General features: G+C 42.2%; 1 protein-coding gene across 2 annotated transcripts in view; it reads left to right on the forward strand.

The window, feature by feature from the left end:
• The first annotated feature begins 2008 nt into the window (after window positions 1-2008).
• The window catches only part of LOC112541839 (von Willebrand factor A domain-containing protein 7-like), a 36846-nt gene continuing 18559 nt past the window's right edge, over window positions 2009-20295 (forward strand). Inside the window, exons 1-9 of one of the 2 annotated variants that reach the window (XM_088128589.1) lie at window positions 2009-2330; window positions 4177-4299; window positions 8735-8914; window positions 10526-10601; window positions 12563-12654; window positions 14033-14197; window positions 15084-15293; window positions 17500-17638; window positions 18332-18468. In XM_088128589.1, the coding sequence (XP_087984715.1) occupies window positions 2087-2330; window positions 4177-4299; window positions 8735-8914; window positions 10526-10601; window positions 12563-12654; window positions 14033-14197; window positions 15084-15293; window positions 17500-17638; window positions 18332-18468 (1366 nt within the window). In that variant the 5' untranslated portion in view covers window positions 2009-2086. The remainder of the gene's footprint in view (window positions 2331-4176; window positions 4300-8734; window positions 8915-10525; window positions 10602-12562; window positions 12655-14032; window positions 14198-15083; window positions 15294-17499; window positions 17639-18331; window positions 18469-20295) is intronic. The other variant, XM_088128590.1, reaches the window with a different exon arrangement.

A 20295-nucleotide genomic window follows, 5' to 3' on the forward strand; every position in this document is an offset into this window, starting at 1 on the left:
CTGCTTCGTTCCACTTAACCAGAAAACTGGTCCTGCTTTCTTCCTCATTTCAGGACAGTTAATGCATCTAAAAAATTCTTTCAAGACAGTTCCATGTAGCATATAATTGCATGCAATAATCCAATGATTTTGGCTGCAAGTCTGCGTTCATTGATCCAAGAATAAATCTCATGGAGCTCAGGAGGACTTACTTTTGAGTAGACCCATATCCAGTTAGGTATGTGAGCAGCTCCTATTCAGTAGATATCTACCTACAGTGAGGATTTTCTTCAGTGTTCATACATGTAATTCCTCCTGTAATGCTAGAAGACCTATTTAAAAAAAGTATGTTTACTTTCCTAGTTCAGGAGAAAAGGCTGAAGGCTACAGTTTCTGGAAAAAGGCCCAGTGTTTTGGAGCAGCATTTTACCGTCAATGGTTGCTCAAAGCTTGAACCCAAAGAACTGACTGGTGAGTCCCAAATCAATATATGTCATTCTGCTCTGCTCCCCTCCCCTCAGCCACTCCAGTTTCTTGGCCTTCACTGTCCCTGCAAGAACTGCCAGGACAAAATGCTGCAGTGACCCAAAAAATCCCCCTCTTGAAATATCCCCCTCCTCAGGTTCTAAACTTCTGAAACCTAGCTATGAAAATTCAACTCTTCCTATGTTTATCCCCCTATATCAGAGTTGAGCAGGAAGTGCAAGTAAGTATGACATCTTTGCGCTTATGTGCACTTACTAAATGGTTATATTTTGACTACTGGTTTATGTCTGTTTTTTTAATTTATTCTTTATTTATTAGATTGATACCTGCCCCTAGTCAGACTCTTGGCAGTTAACAATAACCATGTGGCAATCCACATGCAAATACAGTGTTGCTTGATTTTATTTTGTTTTACAATTTTAACCTTTTTATTATCCCAAAATAAAAATGTTAAAATTGTAAAACAAAATAAAATCAAGCAACAATAAAAAATAAATCAATGGTATAATTTCGTCCTCCATAGGATCAGTTTTTGCTGATTAGGAGCCAGTATAGACTACAGCAGTGGTCTACAATCGATTGATTGATCGATCAATCAATCAGCAACCCCTAACCCTCTCCCCAAAATTGCACTGCCAATACCTGATTACACAATTCGTTGTCTTTTTTTTTACCACAAATGAATCCCTAAAATAGGAAGCTTAAGGCACTCAACATAACCCTCCCCAATCATACCTCATATTTTAAAATGTGGATTTCGGAGCCTTGCGCTCATTTTAAGATAAGCTTTAGTGCCTAGCAAAACAGGGGTAAATAAACCCTAGCAAAAGCAGCTGCAGACTCCTGTCGTATGTTGATATTTTTATAGAGACCGAATGAGCCTGCCTACACACAGAGTATCAACTTCCTTAGGGTATCCCGAGATTTACAGAAGTGCCCTCCCCCCAAAAAAAGAATATTATTATACAGTAGATTAATTCTTCTTTTGCCCCAAGCAGTCTAGTAAGTTCAAACATATTTAATGAATGTGCAACATCATAATGATTAAAAAACTAATAAGGACGGGACGGGACGGGACGGGATGGGACGGGACAGGGTGGGGTGGGATGACCTGGAAGACAGGCAGACCAGTCAGCAGGATCCCAGAACAGAAAGCTTCACTAGTACATTAAATGACAGTAGTTGGGGAACAGATTTAGGAGGACTATCATTCATTTCTCCTACTAGAGGTCCCTCATGGATGGCTATGGGAATCCAGGGTTGGGTTTCGGGCCTTCTAAGCAAATAGGAGTCTTTGTTTTGATCTAAGCAAATAAGTCTCACACACTCCCCCACCACACTCCATGGAGTTTCAGCAAATATCAGTCTGGCCACTGGTCAGAAACTCTGTTTGCAATGCACCTCCCCTACAACTGGAGGGTATGATCCTGACCTTTTTGGAGAGGCAGGTTCAATACGAAAAAAGAGGCTGAATGGCTGGCAGCCTCCCCTTCCTCCCCTCTCCCTCCCCATGCCGCTTCAGCTATTTAACTCCCACAGCTGAGGTAGGCAGGAGCAGCAAGGCAGAGCTGGGGGAACCTTCCGAGTTTTTGTCCTGTCCATCCAAGCCCAGCCACACACCATGCTGTTGCCCAGAGAGCTCCCTTTGCTTCTCTGCGTGGGTCTTGTGAGTGGGTTTTATCCCAACCATGAATCAAAGGGCATTGCTTCGAGTGATTTCACGGATGCCGACATCACAGAAAAGGGGGTGTTGCAGGCTGTAGCCTCGTTCATGGAGATAAGCCCTTTGCCTGGAAAACGTCTCAAGAAGCCAGGGGAACTCATGGATAAGAATGCAGAAGAACTATTTAAGGCCTACTTTGAAGGTAACAGGTGGAAAGGCGGGAGCCTCTTCATAGGATGTGGCCCACAACCCCCCAGGCACAAATAGACCCTCCACCATTCCCCCTGTGGGCTATGGGTCTCGCCAACTTCTTTTCTGGGAAAACTAGAAAGTCCATTATTTCCATCTATCATGGTATGACTGGGTTCTTTTAGAACTGAAGATGTAGTTAGGGTTACAAGGATGGTAACTGGTCCAGAGAAACCAAGACAGTGGAGGTTTTTCTTTACTACATACAACAAAACTATTTACAATAGGTATTTACAACAAAATCCTGGCTTCTACCCAGGGTCAGGTTTCTTCTTAAGTCTCTCTCCTTGAGACTATTCCCCTCTAATTCTCCTCCTAAATGCTTCATTTCCTCCCCCTTCACTCCATCTCCCTCCCCCCTTTCTGGGATTTATCAAGAGAGAATAAAAGGAAAGAATGTGCTGGATTTACAAATGAGTGTGCTCAGCGTTGCTCATCTCCTTTCCTTGGATCCGCTTAGCTGATTGTCTACGTCCACTCTTCTGGGGGAAGAATCTCTCTCAGGAGTCTTCTGCCCAGTTCTTCCACAGAGACTAGGGCTTCGCCAAAGACTCCAACCCTCTGTCCATAGCCAGCCATCTCCCTCCTTCCCATCTTGGGACTTGGGTGAAGATATCATTTCTACGGGACTTCGCTTCTCTTCCTCCAGGGAAGCCACCCATAGACTTTTCTTCTCCCTCTCCAACAGGGAACCAACAACTCATATCAACTTTACTCTCCAAGTTTTCTTTCCAGCTACACCCTTTTACAACAATCTTTGTAGTTCTCATTTTCTCTCCTCTCCTTCTCTCTCCCTCTCTCCAGTTTTGGGTCAGATCAACAGCGTGTCCCCCAGCAACTGAGGAGGCAGGTGTTTGCCCAGGGGTCTAGTTCCCAACACCTGTATACCAGGCTGGACCAATGGGACTGCTGTCTCCAGATCTCACCACAACAGCCCTTCAAGACTAGAACAGCAGCCATACCAGGCCACTAAAAACCATATGCCACACCATCCCCATCCTAGAAAACTTGCTAGTCGTAGCAATCTGACCCTAACTAGTAGAAATGGCCACCCTTCAAAAGTTCAAAAGTTTTTGTTTTTTTAAAAAACAGAATTAAAGACCATCACTCCTTATCTAGAGAACAAGGTCCTTATTGTTAGCCACTCCGAGTCACAGGGCTGGGATGGGTGACCTTCTACATTCTTTAAATAAATAAATTCTTCAAATAAGTAAAACTAATCTCCCATTTCCCTGATTTGCAAAGCTGAATGGTCTTCATTACATTCAGAGAATGTAAATGAATAGCCTTTGCTGTGGTTACTGACCAGACCAATACAGCATAGTTTTACAACTAAAACTATAAATCCCAAAGAGAAATACCGAAATAGTTTCTATAAAATGACAGTAAATAAAACACAAAGTCTATGCTAACATGTAGTAAGATAGTAAGAAGTCCTGTAAAGGAAAACAAGAAATAAACATGCTTATGTCCAATTCAGTAAATTGTGCTCCTTTTTTGAAACTACTGATAACTCACTGAAAGTTGATGGTGATTGCAGAACGGGTTTCCCCAACCTCAACCCAGATGTGTTAAGACTACAGTTCCCAGAATTCTTAGCCATCTGGAGGTTCTCAGATTAGGGAAGGCCAGCATGCAGGGGGGGGGGGTGTCTTAAGAACAGCCCCTGCTTATTCCATTGGTTAATTTACTTGTTACTTTAGCATGTCAATCTTCTAAAGGAGCTTGCGTTGAAGATATGCTTGAAGAGATCTGATGATGCTAGAATCCTCTCTTTTTTCCTTCCCTCTCTTATACAGCTGATGTCTCTCCACGTCGATTCCACGAAGCTCTGAAGAAAATTATTGATGGGAATAATCAAGTGGAAACCACTCACATAGGGGACAGCAGTTACTTCTTCCACTGTGAAGAAATTGACAAAAGTAAGATGTGCATCGATTTTGCATTTCTTCAGATTTGGCAATGACTCACCCCGCCTTCCCCCCCCCAAAAAGGAAACAAAATGCTTTAAAAATACATGTTGAAGGATAACATGTATTTAGAAATGCATACATGGAGGAGAGGAAATCTTTTAGAAGGACAAAAGTATTCTATATACAAATACAAAACGAGACATTACTTAGATGTTCGGTTTCAACAAGCCATACAAGCCACATGCAACATAGCCAATTTTTCTGGTCTTCAAAGTTCCCCTTTCAAATTTTTAACTGCTAAAGTTCAGTGGCATCACTTTTATTAGATTCCCTCCCCCTCCCCAGAAAATAACTAAAATCAAAAGGTATTAAGCCCCTACAAGCCGTCATGTGCACATTTTATAAGATATTGTGCCCATTTGGGAGATGCCACCTAATTTTCATTACCAGTTTGGCTCCACAATTATGGCTGACTGACAATGTAAATCCTCATTGTTTAATTTTTTTTCTCCTACACATGAATAAACAGATCCGAGGCTGGGAATTCTGAGGAAGGCTGGAATGCAACGTTCCAAGGAAAAGATATAAATTTTTGTAAAGCTTTATTGCAGAGCAAAAACCAGTATTCAGTTCTGAGCCCAGGTGTTGGGGTTTGGGGGAACATTCCCCCGCGAAAATCCCCTCTAGGAATATCCCAGATGTTCCACATGTAGAACAACCAGTTTCAGATAGTCCATGTCCAGACTGAAGCAGGAGTTTTTGGCCCAGCCAGGAGCTTAACACATGCATGTTCCCGCAGAAGTTTTTTTGGACAGGCAGAGTGAAAAAAATGGGAGTGAGAAAAATTCAAGGTTGGTGGTATTCAGTGATGGCAGTGATGGAAGTAGATAAAGAAAGTGCTGGAAGAGTGGCAGGAGAGCAGGTAAGTTGGTTAGATATGTCACAGCTGCCATGCACTGCCATCTTTGAATTCAGATATGACATATCCAATGGGCTGGCCTGATCTTCCAGCACCTCCCTTTCCACATCTCCCCCTAGCCACCATAGCTATGATTGAGTGAGATCACAGAACAGGTGGAAGGGTGGTTGGATATATTATATTTGAATGCAGCAACAGCATATAGAGGCTAAAGAAATGTTGGTGGGGGGAGCAGTTGGGAGTGGGGCAGGCCACAGGCCATGCAAAGGAGGAACAGAGAAAGTCCCATGAGATCTTTCCAGATTTGTCTTGGACAAAACACGGAACAATCCAGAGTTTCTTGGTTTTGATTTGGCCAATCGGGACTCACCTGGAATGTTTCAACCAAACTTCTAAGCCACCATGAGTTTGTTTCATGCATGAAACAAAACACATTTTCATTTCATGCACACCCTTGGTCCCCTCTTTTCATATGTGGATTTATCTCCTCCTTCCTGGTGCTCTTCAAGGGAACTGAATATGTTAAATTGTTCACTGAGTGATGTCATTCAGGTAGTTTGGATGGTAGTACAGATAGTCCTCACTTAACAACCATTTGTTTAGTGACTGTTCAACGTTACAACGGTGCTGAACAAAGGGACTTATAACCAGTTGTCACACTTACAACTGTTGCAGCACCCCCGCGGTCACATGATCGCAATCCAGGTGCTTGGCAACAAGCTTGCACTTACGATGTTTGCAGCATCCTGGGGTCACATGATCGCCATTTGTGACCATCCCAGCTGGCTTCTGGCAAGCAAAATCAGTGGGGAACCATGTGATTTGCTTAACGACCGTGTGATTCACTTAACAGCTGCAGTGATTCGCTTAACAACTGTCCCACTTAACAATGAATTTTCCGGTCCCTATTGTGGTCATTAAGCAAGGACTACCTGTACAGCAATTGGATGGTGCTGTTTTGGTTGACAGCTATTAGGGTCGCCATCCTTGTTATAAACCCTACTTTCTTTACTAGTTACTTCTTTACTTTACTTTACTCTTCTTTTTGGCTGTCATGTGTTCTCTTTTGTCATTTATGTCCAGAACTATAAAAAACAGGGAGACTAACTTCTTTGTTCTCTTCTTAGGAGTGGGCAGAATCTGAGTCTGTGGTGGGGTAGGGGTATAGAGTAGTTCATTGTGTCCAGCTACTTTGAGATCATTAGATTTAGATAGAACTGCTTTGACTTGTAATAGTTAAGATGGCCACTTCCTAGCTTAACCATTAAAAACCTTGTGCTATTCTCCCAAGATTTCTGCCCTCTTGCACAGAAAAAATCCTGTGATTCCTTAAGTCATGTGCTGATGGTGAGTCCAAAGTCATATGTTTACAGCAGAGTTTTTCATCCTTAGCAACTTTAAGATATGTGGACCTCAACTCCCACAATTTCCCAGTGTGCTGCCTGGGGAATTCTGGAATTTGAAGTCCACACATCTTAAAGATGCCAAGGTGGAGAAACATTGGTTTAGAGCAGTGTTTTTCAAACTTGGCAAGTTTAAGAAGTGTGGACTTCAATGCCCAGAATTCCCCAGACAGACATCTTGAAGTTGCCCATGTTGTGAAATACTGATTTAGAGGAAGCTGAAGTACCCTCAAAGTAGGGATTTCATGATATGCTTTTGTGTTATGGGAAAGCACAAGGTTTGCACAGTTGGTCAAGGATTTAAGATTTTCTACAGCTTCTGGGTTGCCAGGATTTAAATGTCTCTTAGCAACAGCTGTTTCAGCTGCAATATTAGAAGTTCTTTTGTCTGTAATATCAGTAATATCTGGCCAGGAACAATAGGGAGTTTATGACCATTTACTTGGTCTATAATTTTCTGTTCCCTTTTCCTCCCTGTCAATGATCTGCTCACCAACATTCTTTGGAGCTGTACCTCTAGAAAAAAAAATCAGTAATTTTTCATTGCTTTTGAGATTTGATATACACATCAACCCCTTTGGTTAAAGGACATACAATAGCCCTTTATATTTGTAGCCAACTCTAAGAACTGTTGTTTGAATGCCTGGTAGACCACTCTGAGTGGCTCACAACAATCAAAGAAATTTCAAAAAAGCATTAAAAATAAGAAAAAAAAGATGGTAAACATGATGATATGATAGGTCTCTCTTTCTTCGCCAAAGGCCTGGATGGAGAGCAAGGTCTTCATGGCTCTTCAAACAACAGCAGAACGGGGGCCACCCAGATCTCAGGGAGAACCTCATTCCAGAAGGCCAGCCCTGCTACAGAGCAGGATCTCAAAGTCATAACCTCAGTTCAGTGAGTCCCTTCAGAATCTCTTCACAGAGAGAAACCTGATAATGTATGAGTTCCACCTAAAGTTCCACATTTTTTATTTGTGTATTTCTGGCTAGTTAAGCAACCCAATTTAATCTGAAAAATCTTCATGGACCTGTTTCTGGAGAGCATAAAAATCCAAATGTGAAAATAACATATTGCTGTGGCAATATGGTAATGTAGCCATGTTTATTCTCAGGGAGTTTTTGTTTCATCTCTTCCCTCATTGCTGTCCAACAGAAACATTTCACAGTTAATTAGCCCCGAAACTTACAGTCCAGAGAGAGAGGATAAAATGTGAAATGAAAAAATATTCAGGAGCTCACAGGTACAATCCTGCTGCTATCTCTGCCCCCAAATCAGAAGTTTTTTCTTTTGTTTCAAGACAACAATAATTGAACAGGAATCCAGAAAAGGAGGAGGAACAATTGGGAGAAGAGAATTCCAAGGGTTTGGCCGCAAAGTGGACATTTATACATCAACATCCAGAAGAGAGGAAATGGATCTGTTTTAATGAAATAGATGGAAATAGAGATTTGCGTGCCAGTTGCACCTGATAATTTATATGGGCTGGTGCAAACTTAGATACAGCACTATTCATTCTAGGAGGCTGAAGCATTCTGAGGGTGCAGGAGTTACTGAGAGCAGGAATCTGGCCTGAGCAAGGATTGGTGGAACAGGTTTAATAACTATAAAAGAAAAGAGATTTATTTACAGGCGGTATAGAGACAGGCAAAGCCTAGCACCTACTTAGGAACAGAGTCCTACTAGGAGGACTCTCCTCCTAGGAGCAGAGATCCTACTAGGCATCCTACTAGGAGCAGAGTCAAGTTCCTAGAACGTTCCTAGAAAGATCCTAGAACGTTCCTAGAAAATTCATCCTTAATTCTCTGTCTACCTCCTACTGCCTCCCTCTAGTTGGTAGATCATGTCATGCTGAAAGTCATTGAATTTGGATTTTCAGTATTACTGAAACAGAAATACATGATGTCCCTTGTCCTTTAGCTTCAATAGACCAGCTGCTTTCTTTCTCTCTCTTTTTTTCTGAATCAAATGAAGATAGCCCTTCAAGTAGAAGAGGCCCTTCTCTTTCCAGCAGACACCTGACCATATCTGTGGGATACTGGCTTCGGCCAGGGCCCAGTGGTGCTGATTCCCTTTGGCAGCCTTGCTTATGTTGAAAGATTCTTGTTCTTCTGATTTCTAGGTATCCATCAGTTTCGAACTCTGAGGAACACCATGCTTGCTAGTCTGAAAGAACCGGTCAGCTCGGCCGCTCTGGAATCAGCTCGGCTCAGTGCTGGGAAAGGCCTCCACATCCTCCAGAAATTCTACAGCAACACCAACTGGATTGAAATGGGGAACACGGATCCATACGAATTCCTGTGTAAGTCATTGTGAATATAGAAAACCAAGAAATGGCATTGCCTTATTCCAGTGTTTCTCAAGCTTGGCAACTTTAAGATGTGTGGACTTCAGCTCCCAGAATTCCCTAGCCAGCTGGCTAGGGAATTCTGGGAGTTGAAGTCCACACATGCTGGCTGGGGAATTCTGGGAGTTGAGGTCCATGCACGCTGGCTAGGGAATTCTGGGAGATGAGGTCCACACACGCTGGCTGGGGGATTCTGGGAGTTGAAGTCCATGCACGCTGGCTGAAGAAGTCTGGGAGTTGAAGTCCACACATCTTAAAGCTGTCAAGATTGAGAAACAGTGCCTTATTCCATCCTACCCATAGCCAGCCCTGTATTTATTTGGTCTATATCCTGATTTTCTACTCTGTCAAGTACTCCAGCGATCCAAATTTAAGGTACAAGAAGAGAATATAAAAAGATAAATGCGCATTAAAACGAACACTCCCATTGGTCCTGAAAGCACATGATGGGTTCAATGCTTGGTGAAAGAGAAAGATCTTTATGGATTTTCTAAGCACTGGGAAAGTAAGGACAAAATGCCACTCCAAAAGGAGGAACTTTTACAGTGGGGGAGCAAGGCAAGAGACATTTTAGACATTTGAAAGGTCAGTAGGAAAAAAAAGAGGAACCAGACCGCAGAACAAGCTTAGAAAGAAAGAAATTCAAACTGAGCTGTTATATTAAGCCTCTTTTTATCCTCTTATGGATTTCAGATGAGGGGTATCTGTGGAGGGGGGGTCAAAAACATCAAGATGGTGGCCACAACAGCGTGACGGAAATCTCACCCCTTTTTTTACATGCAGCATAAAAGATCAGGGTGTCAATTGTATGGTTGCAATATCTGGACTTTTTTGACCTCCCTCCCTGCTGGACGTCTCTGTTTCGGATAGCTTCTTTATGAAACAATACTCCATAATATAAAATGCGGACCAAAAGTCTCTGTCTAAGTACTAACCAGGTCCAACTCTTCCTGCATGGATGTCTACAGGGGTGGAGTCAAAACAAGCCCAACCATGTGATCGAAGCCTGTCAGCCCTTCGTGGTAGACCAGACTAGGAAACCGAAGTTACGAATACTAAGACTACTTTTATTATAAGGTTACAGAATCTTGCAAGGCTGAATGTGCTTCCCCCCTCCCTCCCTTTATCTTCATTAGAACTAGGGAGGGTCAGGTCTGAGTCGTTTTCTCAAATTACATTCCTGCTTTGGACTCAGATTTCTCTTACCTGACCATTATCTTGGCTGCGGCTCTTCCTCCTGTTCCTCAAGGTTATTCTCACAGCCCATTACAAAGCCCCACCCCTACTTTTACATGTGTCAGGATGCATTTAAAAAAAGGTGAAATGAGGATTCCATGGTTTTGGCCACCACCTTGATATTTTTGACCTCACCCTGCTGGAGAGCGAGACAGGCTTCCCAATTAAAAGAAGCCAAATAATCAGAGTAGCTGTACTGTCTGAAAAAATTAAGGTCTCAGCGAGGCTACCAGAATGATCAGGACAGGACGCCATTGGTAGAAGTTTCCATTTAATTCCTTGCAGTCTAAAACTGGATTCTTCCCTTTCCCTCATTTGTGTGCCCCCCAGTAAATGAAGACAGTGACATGGAACCGGTCGCCCCTGCTTCTAAGGCAACTTGTAGAGACTGTATTAAAGAGGCAAGGTAAGATTTTCCCCCTTCCCCTTCCCTGGAATGACACAAAACCTTGCGAAGAGAAATACTGCAAGCAGAGGAAAGACTAAGAGCAGGAAAGTATATTAGCGTATGTCGAGTCAAGTCTGCTCTCAGTCATGGGTAAGCCACCAAGCATAGGTTCAGCACTGGATCACACCACCATCCACAAATTGCTAATTAAGGGCCATCTTGTCCACCATCTCTATCAATACTTGCTGCCCAGGTAACATGTCCTGATTTTCCTGAAGGTGGCCTCACCCGGGTTCATATTTACACCTTTGCAATCTGATGAGGGAAGGAGTAAAACACGCTTGATCCTAAAGGTCACAGACAATTTGGATGGAAAGCCAACTAGAAGTTACCATCCATTCATTGCGGGTTGGAACTACTGGTTCTTGCTGGCATCCAGAAATACCTTAATTTGCCTGTTTCTTCTAAGCCACAACTGGTAGAATGATATTACAAGTATATAGTGCTCTAATAGCCATACCTTCTCTCTAATGAACTCTGGGAAGAGCAGAAGGCTCTCCCCATGGGGACCCCTAAAAAAGGAAGCCTTAAGACTATTTGGCAACTCCCAGAATTCCTCGGGGGAAATCATAACAACAGACACATTGCTAATGCAGATAGACTGAGACTCAGCTTGAGCCCAAATAGCAAAGAAAACCCCCAGAGATTTCTCTCAAACTGATTTGCAAGATCCTCCAAAATGGACCACACTATATCATTGATAACAGCACATCCATTTTACTTTGGACAAAAATCTGCCCCCCAAATTCCATCTATTTCTGAGAGATGGGCATGAAAAAGAATGTGCGGTTCTTCCATTGGTGCATAAAAAGGACTATTTACATTAATTTCTCTGGGGAAATTTACTATTAAAGTCCTAATTAAAGAAATGTATGTAACAAAGAAGGATATAAGAGAAGTTAGCTTTTAAAAATAGATTCATTGGAAAATATGCTTTACAGTTATGCATTTAGGCAAAATTGCTTATAGCAGCTCTGTACATAATGGAATGTTGATGTGGATTTTTTTACAGATTTTAAAAACAAGTATCTGTAAAAAGAGAAAGAGACAGAGAGAAAGAGAAAGAGAAAGAGAAAGAGACAGAAAATCCCAGCATGAACAGTAAAATGGAGCAGATTGGCACAATTCTGTATCTTCCTAATTCAGTCCATCTTCTTCCAAATGTATTGGCAACAATATCAGCGTTCTCAACTAATACGGATCCCCTACTCTAATCCCTTTTTAAATCAAAAGTTAGAAATGGGAATCTTGATGTGTAGTCAGTCCTGGGTGTAAGGAAGGGAACTGATGAGGTAGGACCCAGCAGTTCCCAGGCAAAAGAGAGCTGTTATGTCAACACAAAGCAGATGCTTCTTAAGGCAAATAAGGCACCTTCCGAATATCTGTTGATCCAGACAGACGGGAGGAAAAGGACTAGACTTTAAACCCTGAGCATACATCTATATAGGGGCTTGGTCCATTCTTGTCTGCAACAACGAGATGAATTTAACCATGTCATGTCTATGAGCCTTCAGCCAAGTAAACCAGGAAATAAAGGGTTAAATGTCTGGAAAGCTAATGTTGGCAACTAGGCTGCTGTGGAGCTCCACAGCTCAACAGGTAGAATTTTCCTCTCCTGCTCCCATCTGTATGGGAGGAGAGCTTTCACCAAGAGACTTTAAAGACCATGGGATAGTATCTGAAGGGGGTGGGGCTTTGACCTGTATGGCTGTGGCCACCATCCTGACTTTTGGGTTCACACCCTTGTAAATGCCCCTGTCTGATATTGGCTAGTTTATTCCCCCAAATTTTGCAGGTTCATGATTAGGGTGGTTGGATGTAAATTCCTTAGTGCTGATCTACTCTTTCCCAGATCTTCCCTCCCCCGTAGGGAACACTGAACCTAAATTAATTTATTAATGTACTTCCATGTTTAACAGTGGCCGGTACTCATGTAAGGATAACCTACTAGTTGATAACATGCTCACGAGTGGGTACAAATTATCAGCGACCTGCAGGAACAAAATTCAGGGTAAGACCATTTGTGAAAATAGGCCATTTCATTCTGGAAGTTGTTTTTCCTGATTTTTGTCTTTATTTTTGTTACATTTATTTTTTAAAAATAGATTTTGTTGCCTTTTAGAAACAGAGGGTTTTGTATTTATGTATTTACGAAATATCTTTGCAAACCTTGGGTTGCTCTTACATCTGCCTGCACTGTATGTGTGCCTTGCAGAGTCTGCTTTTCTGCCTGCTTTTTCAGTTAAGGGGATTGATTGATTGATTGATTGATTGATTGATTGATTGATTGATTGATTGATTGATTGATTGAAAGTATAGGCTGCCCATCTCACATACATGACTCTGGGCAGCTCACAATTCAAGCAGAATAAAAACAGTAAAAAAAAAATCAGTTAGAAACAACTAAAATGACATATGGAGTCCTTGGTGCTCTCTGAGCTTGGCTGAATCAAGGAACTACCAAGGAGACAAACAATTAAGCAGACAAACAAACAAGCAGAAAATAATACCCTAATCAAGGAACGACCAAGGAGAAAACCACAACCCCACCAACACTGGCAGGGCAAGCTACCATACATAAACAGGGAGCAAACCGCACTCTCTTCTGGCACTGATGATGTTCCCTAGTCGGGTAATGAAACGTCTGCAAGGAAACAGCCAAGCTCAGAGAGCACCAAGGACTCCACCGTTCAACCCTGAGCTACAGATAGTCTCTTCTATTGAAAAATGACATTAAAAACAGCAGCTGTTTTTAGACTCACAAACACTCAAACAAGCCATGACCTGGGCTCACCCATGTTATCAGGACCCCAGGCATGATGGCAAAGACAGTTTTTTAGTGACTTGTGAAAGGCCAGCAGGATTGGGGCAAGTCTAATTTCTGGGGGCACGATGTTCCAGAGGGCAGGCGCCATGGCAGGAAAGGCTCTCCTCCTGGGTCCCAACAGATGATGCTCTCTCACAGACGGAACCCAAAGCATGCCTCTCCTGTCAGACCTCACAGGACAGGTAGACACCACTGATTTTCTTCCCCTTAAGACCCTATCTGTAACGATTTTGGAGAAGGCAACTAAGTCAAAAAGCTGTTCATCCCCAAATATGAGCTGTCATTGCCTTGATGTTTGATACTAACTCAGGCGGTTAGGTATAGCTCAGGAAGAATACGGGAGAAAGGGATGATGACGTCCCAAATTCAGCAACCAAATACCAGTGCTGGTGGCAAAAGGGCATTTTTCAGCCTGATGGTATCTTTTTTAAAAAAAAAGAAAAGAAAAGAAAAGCAGGAATGTCCATCAGGGGCTTAAAAGTGTCGAGATGACCATTACAACTAGGCAATCAAAGCCCTGCCCTTTTTTAATGTGCATTTTATTATTTTTTTCCCCTTGCAGGCAAATGTGGACATGGTGGGGAAAATGATGTGACCCAAGATACCTACCCTACTGGGGGCATCAACAAAGAGACGTCGGACTCCCTGCTCTCCCCTCATTACTATTTGCACACAGAAGCTGCCCAAGTAGCTATTGAAGCAACAAAGAGGTTTTTTGTAGATGCGGGTAAGTCAGAGCCCCTGGTGGATCTGAAACATCCTGAAGAAAGGATGTCCTTCAGGATGTCCTTCATTGCCTTGCTACCAAGGACATTGAAGAAAACCACAGTGACAGCCATGAACATTCACGGGGAGGGCAAGGAAGGGCACATGACGAAGTGTGTGTCACGAAGTCATGATGACAACTCCGCCCCTTTTACACTTCATGGTACTGTGCTGGGGCCATGATGCCACGAGACACATTCTATCACTTCCAAGGAATCTCAGCTTCATGCAGATGCCCTTCTGGCTGTAGGCAGTATTTCAATGATCAGGGGACCCATCTATAAAAAGAGACATGTCTTCTGAGAAGTGCACGAGGGATAGTGGTGATGCACTGCAGTGAGGTCACCAGAGGGACAGGTTGAGATGTTTGGGGGGCTTTTTGGAGGAGGTTAAAGAATCTGTTGACCCTGTTTGAGTTCAAAAGCGAAGTAGGGATGGGCTTAGTTATGAGTTGGATGGGAGACGACTGTAGAATTCCAAGACTGCAAACTAAATTTTGAAGGCAGGCACAGAGGCCAGTGGAATAGCCAGGTTTTAACCACTTTCTGGAAAACGATTAGAGTGGAAGCCATCCAGATCTTAGAGGGAACTTGTTTCAGAAGGCTGAGGAAGTGATGGAGATACACTGCTTCTGGGCCTCTGATCATTTTATTTCCCAGGTTGAAGGTACCCAAAGCATCCCCTTCCACACAGAATGAACAGGCCAGCTAAAATCACTTAGAAGAGATGTTCTCACAGATATTTCCCTCCCTCCCTCCCTCCCTCCCTCCCTCCCTCCCTCCCTTCCTTCCTTCCTTCCTTCCGTGCCCATTCCTGAAAACTCTGGTCCTGATTTGGTCTTTCCTCAGAGGTCGGTCTTCTGAGTCAAGTGGGTCGAGAGATTTTCGAGAAATTTTTCAGCTTGGAAGGCTACTCCCTTACCTTCGTGATAGACACCACTGGAAGCATGAAAGATGATATTCTCCAAGTCAAACAACACTGCCTCAAAATCCTCCAGGAATATTCCACCTCTCCGGATGCCCCCCACAACTACATTCTTGTGCCTTTCAACGATCCAGGTAAGGTGACCAAGGAGAAATGAGGATTCTTGTACCCCACGTCAGCCTTTGGGGGGCAAAATGCTGTTGATCTTCTCAATGCATTCAGTTTTAAGGAGAAACCAGAGGATGTTTGTTGTCAAACAGTTGCATGGTGTTGCATAATGAGGCTGTTGGAAGTTTCCATTCCTTTAGTTTGAAGTGTCTTTCCTATTTATTTATTTATTTATTTATTTATTTATTTATTTATTTATTTATTTATTAAATTTATAGGCCGCCCATCTCCCCCAGAGGATTACTCTGAGCGGCTCACAACTAAAATCAAACATTAAAAACAGTAAAGATATAAATATCCATAATAAATTCGCTAAAAAAATAATACTATATAAAAGACTATATACCTGTCTTGTTTACAGCTTCTTTCCCTGTATCAGAATTGGGCAAACTTGGTCTTCATTTTCTTCTTGTTCCTTGCCTAGAAACCATTAGAGGAGGCTAAGTGACGATATCACCAGAATGGGCAGGGCTGAAAAATATGTCTATTTTTGCATGTGAATTAAGGGCACCTTAACTTTCTCAGTTGTAAAGGTGGCATTACTGTATCACCAGATTGGTACAAAATTTGGTAGTAATACACAATTAGTCTTTCTTTCTGGACAAAAATGTTTTGAAGAAATTAGGAAAATCTCCCTACACTTTTTTTTACAATTAACCTAGGTTTTGGTTTATTGTCCAAATTTCTAATGTGTGTAAAATTGATACAACATAAGACATTGATTCAATTTCTATAGCTAGCTGCTAGGAGTATGGTTGTGCAATACGGGCATGTTTTTTTTATTAAAATCACAGTTTTTTAAAATATAGGAAAATGCTTTGGCTGAAAAATGATCACAACTATAATTAGAACACTTTATTGGCCAAGTATGAAACGTACAAGAAAAACTCTCGTATTAAATTTATCCAGATCTGGTTACTGTTTATTATTAGTTATAATATTAATGTTATTTCCTGTTAGATAACTTACAGCAGTACAATTGTCATTCTGAGTAGATTTATTGAACTGGACAGAAATAGAAAAATATGCATACCAATATTGGACTTCCCCTTTCTTTCCCTTTCCTTTTTTTCCTTTTGGCTGCATAGTTTAATTTTAGTTTCTGTCTTGATATTTTGTTTTCTCAGCAGCAAAAGCAAACGAGAGAGAAAGAAAAGTGTATTTCCCACTCGTGACCTGGGTGGCACGCACGAATAAAAACACATAACTAAACAATCACCCTAATTAAAACAAAACCATTAAAAAACAGTTTAAACAGTTCAAAAAACTATAATAACAAAAAGACGTAAAGCCAGGGGAGAGTGCATTCTAAACTCACACACAATACAACTATTTAACGGGCTCTATGTATCCATGGGATCCCCAGGCCCAATGGCCAAACTAAGTTTTAAGGCCAACAGGGTTGGGGCCAATCTCACCTCAGGGGGAATAGTATTCCACAGGGCAGGGGCCACAGCAGAAAAGGCTGTCTTCCTGGGTCCCACCATACGAAGCTCCTTGGCCGACGGGACCCACAACATGGCCCTTCTGCTGGACCTGATGGGACAGGTAGATGTACCCGGGGAGAGGGGGATCTCTCAGATAACCTGGCTCCATGCCATGTAGGGCTTTAAAGGTCATAACCAACACCTTGAATTGGACCCGGAAGCAGACTGGCACCCAATGCAGTTTGTGAATCAAAGGTGTAACATGTGCAGTTCTAAAAGCACACATAACTGCCTGCAACACCGCATTTTGCACCAGCTGAAGCTTTCAGATACTCTTCAAGGGCAGCCCCACGTAGAGTGCTTTACAATAATCCATTTGGGAGGGGACCAGGGCATGTGTGACTGAGAGTAGAGCCTCCCAATCCAGGAACGGGCGCAACTGGTGCACAACACAAAGTTGCACAAAGGCTCTCCTGGCTCTTCCCTGGCTCACTGGGGATGAAGAGGGAGGGGAAGAAGAGCCCAGTCAGGTTTGCAAGATGCTGCTTCTGTAGTTCTAGTCTTCCTGCTGGGCCCGCTTCCTGATCTGGTCTACTTCGTAGGGCTGACCCATGTAAAGAAGGTTGTTGTTTTTTTCTGGTTCTCAACGTCTTCCCAATCAGCTTGGTTGGGATGACCCCGGTCCTAGTGTTACCTCTAATGTTTAATGCAGAGTTCTTTGCCCCTACCTTGTCTCTTCGTACAGATTTTGGCCCAGCCCTTAAGACTCAGAATGTGAATGAGTTTCACTCCTATATCGATTCCCTGACTGTTGACGGAGGTGATGATTGCCCAGAAATGTCACTGAGTGGTTTGAAGTTGGCTTTGAAAGAGAGCTTACCAAGGTAATGACTAAATCAGAATGAATGGCCTTTTCTCCTCTAAGCCATCGTCACATGGCATCACACTACCCAGGAGACACCTCTTCCAAATAAAAAGTTCATGAGATTTCAGCATTCTTACCTTGAAGTCTCACAGGAGGTTTGGCAATTTTGTAAAGATTTCAGTGATTCAGTTTAAACAAATGTCATAATTGGGATGTGGGCTGATGTCCTGGCTCCTTTATGGCACAATCTCAAGGCTCTACCTTATCTTGTTGATGTTATTGTAAAGAACTGCTCCAGACCTGCTACCTTTAACTACTGGATCAGGGCATCTGCAGTAAGCTGAGTTTTCTTCAAAATGAGAAAACACGTGTGGTGATGTCATGACACAAGCTGGATGTACTTGCATGCAGCGTTTGATGCAAGTCCTAAAAGGGGGGAGTTTGCATTGTGATGTCACAATGCACATTTCATCATTTCCCCTCTTGTCCCATCCCACCCCATGGATGCCCATGTGAACACAGAAGACCTATTGTTTTCCTTTCCCTATTTCTGATATAGTCTCACTCTGGTTCATTGGGCAACATTATAACACATATCCCTCATCAGTTCTTCACTGATGTCTTTGCCACAGAAAAGTACACTCACTTTTTCCCCTGCACAACATACTCCTTGACCGAAAATTCAGTGTAAAATCCCTTCCATCTTCTCTAGATCCCAAATCTACAGCTTTACCGATGCTGATGCTAAAGATGAATTCCTGAAGGATGAAATCAAACTTCTGGATGACATTACTGGGTCCACGACACACTTCATTCTCACAGGGTCGTGTTCTTCAAAGAAGCGCCGAGGTATGTACCTCAGTATGATCTGATCAAGAGAACTTTAATAGGGAATGAGAGAAATGAGAGAATAATTCTCCAAATACCAAGAAAGATGTTTTATTTTCTGAAAAAATATTCCTATATCATTTGTTTTCATGTGGCCTCAGAATGCAGTTTAGATCTCAATAAGGGTGCTTGAAAAATGCACTCTTTGCAAATTCCATACAGAACATACTGACTTCAGTAACGGCTCCTTGTCAGATTTTATCTATCTATCAAACTTCCATACTGCTGAATCTTTTAGACTCACGGCGGGCCAACTGGCTTTCCCATTCCCAAAATTTGAGAAACAGTCCTCAGCCCCAAATACATATCTGAATGCATTTAAAAATTAACATGTTTTCCCAATATCTATTCGTTTTTATCTGTATAATTGTAACCTCTAATAAAAATTATTATAAAAAATAATTCACATTTTGAATGAAAATGCACATTCCAGCTCCAGAAATGCATCTCTATCAGGCAGGCAATCATAACCAATCTTTTACTGAACATTCCCTGAAGTATCTAAACATCCACAACATTTCCATTGTATCAAAACAAAACTAGTTTCCCAATTTTTAAAACAACCAGGTTTGCACAGTCAAGCTTGTTACTCTAGAGGTTGCATAAAGATTTCATCCACTTCAGTCAACTTCTTAGGAAACTAGGTTACCAGGTTGGAAACTTCAGTTAATTCTTTCAAGCTATTCAACATCTATTATTCTGAAAGCAACAGTAGCATCAGGAGGGATGAAAAAGTCCAAATAACAAATATTTGGATAAGAATATTCTATATCATAAGAAGGGTTCTGTTGGATGAGACTGGAGGCCTGTCTAATTCAGTATCCAAATTTCTGCATTAGCCAAGATGCCCCAGGAAACCTCCAAGTGTAGGAGTCATAACTTTTGCCCCGTTAACTCCCCCACAGAGCTATATTCCCCCTAATTCTGGAGGTCATGTAGCTATGACTACCAGTGAGTCAATATTAAAAGTTAACCAAAACCAAAACAAAATCTGAAGCCAAGCTAAGGCAAGCTTGCAAGGACTTCTCAGAAAGGTCCTCCACACATAGCATTTAATTATTTTCTTGATTTCATGGAAGTCAATCCTCTTTGGGGCAACATAATTTCCAGTAGTATCTGTCCACCCAAAAAGATCCATGGGCTTCTCCATGTTCCCTCACTCAGCGATTGCTATCTGCAGGGACCATGGAAGCATGGCCTTCTCAGTCACTGCTCCTTTGGAACAGCATCCTGCCAGACATCTGAATGGCCCCCTCATTCGTGACTTTTGGAAAATCTGTAAAAACATGTCTATTCCTGCAGGTCTCTAGGGCTGGAATGTTCTCTCTTGAGAAACATTGTTCTCAACTTGGGAAATTGACTGTTGTATGAAAATGAAATCTGAGCCCTCAACTCAGTTCTTCTGGCAAGTCCATGAAGTTTTCTTGGCAACATTTTCAAAATTGGCTTGCCAGTTCCTTCTTCCAAAGGCTGAGAAAGAATAGCTGGCCCCAAGTTTCCCAACCGGCTTCATGCCTAAGGCAGGACTAGAACACCTTAACCACTACACAAACTGGCTCTCATAGTTTATATATTGTTCTTCTGGGTTGGGATTGTTATTAACCAGGTTTTTATGATAACCTGTTTTTAATCTGAGTTACAAAGGTGGGATTTGTATGCCACGTAGAATCATCTTCAACTAGCATGCCTTATAAGCCTTGGTCAAATATATAAAACTAAATTAAATAAAAATGAATCGATAAATAGCTGGAATAGGAACAAAGGGGCACTTGACTTGACTCTATTTGC

The sequence above is a fragment of the Python bivittatus genome, unplaced genomic scaffold (genome assembly GCF_059951505.1).
Source record: "Python bivittatus isolate LINGU-HERP-01145 unplaced genomic scaffold, Pbiv_v1 ctg000750_np1212, whole genome shotgun sequence".
Lineage (NCBI taxonomy): Eukaryota > Metazoa > Chordata > Lepidosauria > Squamata > Pythonidae > Python > Python bivittatus.